Here is a 7,500-nt window from a genome sequence, read left to right on the forward strand (position 1 = left end):
CTCCCCTCCCCTCCCTCTCCCCCCCCCCCTCCCCTCCCCTCTCCCCCCCCCTCCCGTCCCCTCTCCTCCCCCCCCCCGCACTAGCGTGTGCGGGGGGAGGAGTGACATTGCTTGTGCCTCGCCCACACACACCGCTCACCCGCGCGCGCGCCGGGCCTTGCACTTTGAATGCCGTGCCGGCTCCTGTCGTCCAGACGTGTCGCCGCGAGGGTCGCACCCCCCGAGCCATGCCCCACACCCTTGCCCCACACCCTTGCCCCCCACCCCACTGTGTGTATGGACCACAGTGTCACCCGCGTGTACCTTGCCCCGCCGCAAGCCCTGCCCATGTCCCCCCGCCGCCAGGTGGAGGAGAAGGAGGCCGCCGAGCTCAAGGCGAGATTCCCCCGAGATTCCCCCGAGATTCTCCCGAGATTCCCCCGAGATTCCCCCGAGATTCTCCCGAGATTCCCCCGAGATTCCCACGAGATTCCCCCGAGATTCCCTCGAGATTCCCTCGTGATTCCCCCGAGATTCCCCCGAGATTCCCCCCAAAGGCGCTCGACGAGCTCGACAAGAAGCGAGGCGGCGGCGGCGGCGCCTCCAGCACGGGCGGGGTGCACGCGCGAGATCACCCCCTCTGCCCCTCTGCCCCTCCGTGTTTTCCGCCCCTCTGCTCTCTGCCCCTCTGCCTCTCCCTCGCTCTCTCTCTCTCTCTCTCTCTCTCTCTCTCTCTCTCTCTCTCTCTCTCTCTCTCTCTCTCTCTCTGTCTGTCTGCCTCTCTCTGCCTCTCTGCCTCCTTCCCTCCCTCCCTCCCTCTCCCTCTCCCTCTCCCTCTCCCTCTCCCTCTCCCTCTCCCTCTCTCTCTCTCTCTCTCTCCCTCTCCCTCTCCCTCTCCCTCTCCCTCTCTCGCCCTCCTCGCCCCATCCCCTCTCCCTCCCTCTCTCGCCCCCCTCGCCCCTCCCCCCCCCACCCCCTCCCACCGCCACCACGCACCGCCACCACCAGCCCCTCCCCCCTCTCTCGCAGGCGCGTGCCCTCGACGATCTTCTCGCCGACGCGAGCGAATGGGGCGAGAGCACTCCCCTCACGGCGCCGGCCGATGCAGGCGAGCCCGCCGCCTCGGCGCCGGCCGATGGCACGGCAGATTTGCTTGGCCTGGGCTTGGATGAGCCCGCCGTCAAATCGTGAGGAGGGGGCACGCCGAGCGCCGCTGCTGCGGTGTCTTGACGCAGACGCGGCTGGTTCTTACCAGAGCGAGTCCATGCAAGCCACTTCCGCAGGAGTAAAACCTCGTATTCGGGTATTTGTGTTCATATAAGACACGTGCGTTGTGAGAGCTCAGACTGTCCAGCGCTCAATTGTCAATAGACACATGAGTGCCGCGATCTCATGAGTCATGTGAATACGGCTTGGCGGTCCCGGTGGCTCGTTGTGCGAGTATATGGGACACGTGGACACGATGTCTCAAATATGAGGGGTTTTGACTCCTACCGGCTCCTGACGCTATTCCTGGCAGCTCTTATGACCAGGATCAGTAGTGCTATGATACAGGGTGCCCATGCTAGCGCAGGAGCTGCCACACTCGCCCGGACCGTCCCCTTCTGGGGCCGGTTCCGCAGCCCGCGAGAGCCGACACAGCGGGGCCGTGCCGCGGGTGCCTACTGCCGAGTGCCACAAACACTGCGCCGTCCCGCCATCACCTACAGGCTGTCTTGTGTGATGGTTGGGATGTCCAAACGCCACCATCTTGGTTCTTGCGACCTCAAACCCGCGAGCTGTATGGGTGGTCCTGACGTCGACAGACGCCCGATGACCACGGTGAAGCTGAGCCGTAACGAGTCGACAAGGCTCGTCTGAGTCCGTGGCGGTCGCCGGCTGAGTCGCTGTGCACGGGCCGGTACCTCAGGCGTCACCTCCGCAGCCTCAGGTCTCACACTCCATCACCTCCGACGGGACGCCGTCGGTGGCACGCTCGGCGGCGACTTTGTTGCAGCCCCACAGCGAGCGCGGCGTCGAGCCTACTCAGTCTGGTCGGTCGGCCGCACTCACTGGGTGCCAGGGAGTGCCGCCGACACGCGAGCGGTGCTTCCTGGCAGCGCGCGCCGGCTGCGGGGCTGCCACAAACTCGAGTCACGCTTCTTAGGGACATTTTCGACGCTTTTGTCCCATATACTCGCACAACATGCCCGGTGAGCGGTGTGGGTCACGGGTTCAGGCTCACACGCTCAGGGCGGCGCAGCATGCGCGTGATTGATAGAGTATGATTTCTCGCTCTCTCGCCATCCAGAGTCCGCCACCCTTAAAGTACCCCTCTGGGGCCGGTTCCGCAGCCCGCGAGAGCCGAGCAGCCGACAGCGGGGCCGTGCCGCGGGTGCCTACTGCCGAGTGCCACAAACACTGCGCCGTCCCGCCATCACCTACAACGTACAAGGCTGTCTTGTGTGATGGTTGGGTCTTGGGATGTCCAAACGCCACCATCTTGGCTCTTGCGACCTCAAACCCGCGAGCTGTATGGGTGGTCCTGACGTCGACAGACGCCCGAGGACCACGGTAAAGCTGAGCCGTAACGCGTCGACAAGGCTCGTCTGAGCCCGTGGCGGTCGCCGGCTGAGTCGCTGTGCACGGGCCGGTACCTCAGGCGTCACCTCCGCAGCCTCAGGTCTCAAACTCCATCACCTCCGACGGGACGCCTTCGGTGGCACGCTCGGCGGCGTACTTTCTGCAGCTCCATCTCGAGAACGGCGTCGAGCCTACTCACTCCTGCTGGATCCACGCACTCCCTGGGACTCCTGCTGGATACACGCACTCCCTGGGAATGCACGCACTGCATGGGTAAAAAAAGAGTTTTTGGCGCCGATTTTTTCTTCTTTCTGGCGGCATGAGCGGCGCCATCCTCCCAACCCGCCTCGCCGACCTGGCTCGGGGCGACCTGGCCTGGCTGCGCGCCTTCCTCTCCGGGCAGGGGACGGACGGCACGTCACGCATTGCCCAGCTCGACGCGCGGCACGACACCGAGAGGCAGGACACGCTGCTTACCTGGGCTGCTTGTCACGGGCAGGCCGAGGCGGTGCGGCTGCTGCTCGAGGTCGGCGCGAGTGTCGGGGCGACGACTGGTGGCGGCGCTTCCGCGCTGCATATCGCGTGCCAACAGGGCCACGTCCAGTGCGCGCGGCTGCTTCTCGAAGCGAGCGCGGCGGTCAACCAAGCGGCGGGTGGAGGCTTCTCGCCGCTGCGCATCGCGAGCCAGCTGGGCCACCTCGAGATCGCCCAGCTGCTGCGCGACGCTGGCGCTGACATCAACCAAGCCACGCAGGATGGTGGCACGCCGCTGCTCATCGCGTGTGCGAAGGGCCACCTCGAGATCGCGCGGCTGCTTCTCGAGGCTGGCGCGGCGGTCAACCAAGCCACGAATATTGGCGTCACGCCTCTCTTCATGGCGTGCCAGAAGGACCACCTCAAGATCGCCAGGCTGCTCCTCGAGGCTGGCGCGTTGGTCAACCAAGCCAGGGACGACGGTACCACGCCGCTGTACATGGCGTGCCAGAAGGACCACCCCGCGATCGTGCGGCTGCTGCTCGAGGCTGGCGCGGCGCCCGACCAAGCTGCTGATGACGGCGCCACGCCGCTGTTCGTCGCGTGCTACAATGGCCACCTCGAGGTCGCCAAGCTCCTCTCCTCCTACGGCGCCTCCCGCGCCGCAACGCCCCTCGGCACGCCCGACGAGGTTGCAAGCCGTGAAGGCCACGCCGACCTCGCTGCCTGGCTGGTCGCCAGCCGCGGCTGGACGCCGCTCCAGCACCTCGAGGCGTGCCTGAGACTAGCGGCCGAAGGCGTGAGCGCGCTGTCCTCACGCCCATTGCCCCTCTTCCGCAGGCGCTCACCGTCGACCGGGCGCGGGCACTGCTGCGCGGCGGCGCGGACTCTTCGGCCGGCGAGCCTTCGGCCCTCGAGCGGGCGCGCGTCCTTTGCTCGTGGGGCGAGTCGGATCCGACCGTTGCGGCCGTCGGTTCCACAGTCGCGATCCACTCTCTGGTCTCGCGGCCGTCGATGAACGGAAAGGTCGGCGTCGTCGTCTCCGCGAGCGCTTCGACGGGCCGCTTCGGCGTGCGCGTGGCGGGCGAGGCCAAGGCGTTTGCGCTCAGGCGCGCAAGGCAATGGTCTCTCCCCGACTCGCCGGATCCTTGCTTTGACACACCTCTGCCAACCCTCAGGCCGGCCAACCTGCAGCCAGCGGCCGAGGCGGTGGAGGTGGGCGGGCTCATCCTCAAGGCGACGGAGTGGTCGCCGCAGTCGCACGAACTCTTCCCGGAGGCGGCTCGCAAGCGGGCGGTCGAGGTGATGCGGCTGGGCTACCTGATCGCCTGGGACGAGGAGCGTTTCGACAGCCGCGAGGGAGCGGCTCCAGAGCTGGCGGACATCTGGCGCGGCATTGTGCTGCCAAGGGTGGTGGTGCGATGACCGCACAAGCCGCCAGCAAAACGGTCGAGAACTCCTGTGTTTTCGTGGGGCAGGCCCCAAACGAAACGTGTCAGGGTCGTTTGGGTGGTGCAAATGAGCGCTCGCAAGGGTCAGAGGGAGTTACGGAAAATTAGCGCGAGGGTCCAGGCCGACTACACGGTAAGGCATACGGACCTTGCAGTAAACCTTTTCCTTTCTAATAAGCAGGGCTACACAATGACCCCATAGTGTGTGGGTCGCCGCGATATACCAGCGGCAGCGCCCCGATCGGATCGGATAGGGTCCCAGGACATCATAGCGCAACGCCTGGGGGTGATGACATGAGTACAGTATGCAAATCCTGGACGTCGTTATTCACACCAACGTTCACACAGCCGTCTGACGGTGGCTGTGGACTGTGGAGGCCGATCGCAGACCATACGCGTTCTGAGCGGCCGCGCCTGGTCCCTCATGATCTGGCATGGACTCTCTGCACTCCCTGCACGCTCATCCACTGCGCAATAACTCCCTGCAGCGCCTCCTCGCGACCTTTAGACTTGTTCAGCTCGCCTTGTAAGCGGGCCACCTCATCCGCATGCGCCGCCTCCTTTCGTCAATCTTTTTGGCGAGCTCAGAGGTTCTCTTCGTTGCCTCATTATGCATCTCCTCTTTGCCTTGAGCAGCAAATTGTGCCAAATCCGACTCCCTCTCGTGCTCATACGTGACGTTCCCGGCGTTGCGGAGTAGCTTGCGTACGGTGGGAGCGAGTGACGGGTTGCTATTCGGTGCGAACCCGCGCCGAACAAACCATGTATTGCGATCACGGATGCGGCCGTGCCCTTCCCAAACGGCATAGCGACCGCCAGTCTGGTTGAGCATGTGATGGAGGACGCGCTTCCGGTCGGTGGGCGGGCGTGTCCCAGCGGTCGTCTCCACGGCAAGCACGTCGATGGTGATCGTGTCCCAGTCCACCGCACGTAGCACTTCTGTCTCGGCGCCCTCGACGTCCAAAATCAGCATGTTGAGGTGGGTCACGCCGAGCCGCTGTAGGATCGTCGTTAAGGGTAGGCAGTTGAGCGGTACGTGCGGGATCGTGGCCCACGGAGCCGCGTCCCACCCCACCCCCGCCCCCTGCGGCGCCCACACCACGTGAGGCGCCAGCTCTGGGTACCAGTGTCGCACAAAGCGCTCACTCATGAATTCGGCAATGCCCTGCACCTCCTTTGGCCCGCCAGCTTTTGTGAGGTAGTGAACGGCCATGGGTTTCGCGCACACCGCCGCCGTCACGCCAGCAAAATCTGGGATGCCACTTGCGATATACTGCCGCCGCGAGGCGCGCCACGAAGGGTCGCCTTCGACGATGATGCGGCGCCAGTGGCCAAGAGACGCAAACATGGCCGTTTTGGAGCTTCGTTGACCATCGAGGCCGCCCAGCTCAAGGACCGTGCCACTCACCTGGCGCCAAAAGAGGTGGCCGATGGCATCGTAGTCCTCACAATCCTTCTGCTGCCGACTGGAACACCTCCTCCCCTCGCGTAGCAGCCAAGAGCGCGAGGACGATTCTGCCCACTGTGTGCCATTACCTGCACTGTGCATTGCGGCGTTCGAGCGCCAGACGCGAGAGCGGTCAATCTCACCGTCCACGACGACGTTGTGCATCGCCACATCCTCTCTGGGCATCCTGGCGCGTTTCGTGTGGGCATGCCGCGTCCTATTGTGGTGCTGGTGACTCGAAAGGTCGGCGGCAGCCATAGCAGCTTCTCTGTTCGCATCACCCACAGCCACGCGCGAATAAGCCCGCGTGTTGCTTGCATTGGTAGCCTTCGGGCAAGGCGCGGGTCTCTCGGCACACGCCTTGCAGCACATGATGGCGGTCTCCGCGGCAGCGGCCCGGAGGCGGCCCGGCGGAGCGGTCACTCGACTATAACACGGGCTCTATTGAATGTCCTCAAGGTGCTCTCTAGGGCTGCCCTATTCCGCTCGCCCGGCTACGTCGCTGAGCTTCGAAGGAAAAGGTTTCGCTCGGCACGGCGTCGGAGAGCAAACTTCGGCGTTCGTCCATGTGGAATGCTGGACGCACGTCGGCAAGTGGGCCGATGACCAGGCGGGCTGCTGCTCAGAATCTGGGCCCTCTTGGCGCTCGCTCTCGCGCTCTCCATAACGGCTTTGCCCCCTCCCTCCCGCGCCGACGTTGGGCAGCCCGACCACGACAACGCCAGTGCCGCCGGCCTGCAGCTCGAGGCGCCGTTGAATGAGCACGAGAGCCGGTGCACGACGGCGGCGCGGGTGATGCAGCCCAAGGTGACGACGACGGCGGAGGGGGCGGCGGCGGAGGGGGCGGTGGCGGAGGGGGCGGCGGCGGCAGCGGCGACGGCCGCGGGGTCGGCCCGCCCGCCTTTGCTGCTGGGCTGTGGGCATCATCACAGCTCAACATGAAGTCAAGGCGCGGAAGCTTCAGTGGGGACCTGATGCTGAGTTCCCGCACCAGCCTGCGGACCAGCGCAGTTCAGTGGCAGTGTGCAACCAGGGCCAGTGGTAGACAGTGGACGTGCGTGAGGCTGCTCTCTGAGCGATGACACTAGCAGGGGCATCAGGATTTCCATCGGAGTCACTCGTATTACGACGCCGCCACGCTCGCAAGGGCCGCCTAAGCGCCTAAGCACCCTAAGCACCCCCGCTTAGGCCGCTTAGGCGCTTAGGCGAGTGACGGCCGGCTGCCCGGGGCCTGGCGTGCCTCTGGGTGGGGTGAGCGCCTGGAAGAGCCACTCTGCAAGTGGTGTGCGAGCGTGTAGCCTTTAGCGTGCAGTCGGCCTCCAACAAACGCAGGCTCGTTTCGGCGCGGCGCGCGCGCGGACACGAAAACGTGTAAAATAGTTTGTTGACGACGTTGAGTCACGATTCCCCCGTAACACCCGACCGCGCTGCCACGCTCCAGGCTGCAGGCCTACGAGCAGGAGCTGCGCGACTCGACCGAATACTACGAGTGGCGTGCGCGGATGCAGCAGCACGACAAGGAGGAGGAGGCGGCGGCGGTGGAGCGGAGGCGCATCGAGACGCTGCTCGGCGAGGAGGCGGCCAAGG

At 65.3% G+C, this 7,500-nt stretch overlaps 3 protein-coding genes across 3 annotated transcripts in view; 2 read left to right on the forward strand and 1 right to left on the reverse strand.

Moving 5' to 3' along the window:
• Positions 1–1,330, forward strand: part of EMIHUDRAFT_438930 (hypothetical protein) — a 2,286-nt gene extending 956 nt beyond the window's left edge. Inside the window, exons 3-6 of the mRNA XM_005758196.1 lie at positions 184–251; positions 339–375; positions 537–596; positions 1,009–1,330. Of these exons, the coding sequence (XP_005758253.1) occupies positions 184–251; positions 339–375; positions 537–596; positions 1,009–1,170 (327 nt within the window). The 3' untranslated portion in view covers positions 1,171–1,330. The remainder of the gene's footprint in view (positions 1–183; positions 252–338; positions 376–536; positions 597–1,008) is intronic.
• Positions 1,331–4,980: 3,650 nt separating this feature from the next.
• EMIHUDRAFT_219950 (hypothetical protein) lies at positions 4,981–6,171 on the reverse strand (the record flags this gene model as incomplete). Its single annotated transcript, XM_005758197.1, has 1 exon — positions 4,981–6,171. One exon carries the CDS (start codon positions 6,169–6,171, stop codon positions 4,981–4,983), a length of 1,191 nt encoding a protein of 396 aa, XP_005758254.1.
• A 1,244-nt stretch (positions 6,172–7,415) lies between these two features.
• Positions 7,416–7,500, forward strand: part of EMIHUDRAFT_219951 (hypothetical protein) — a gene marked incomplete at both ends in the record, with an annotated part of 1,435 nt that continues 1,350 nt past the window's right edge. Inside the window, one exon of the mRNA XM_005758198.1 lies at positions 7,416–7,500. This exon is cut by the window's right edge and continues 289 nt beyond it. Coding sequence (XP_005758255.1) covers positions 7,416–7,500 — 85 coding nt within the window.

The sequence above is a fragment of the Emiliania huxleyi genome (assembly GCF_000372725.1).
Source record: "Emiliania huxleyi CCMP1516 unplaced genomic scaffold EMIHUscaffold_88, whole genome shotgun sequence".
Classification (NCBI taxonomy): Eukaryota; Haptophyta; order Isochrysidales; family Noelaerhabdaceae; genus Emiliania; species Emiliania huxleyi.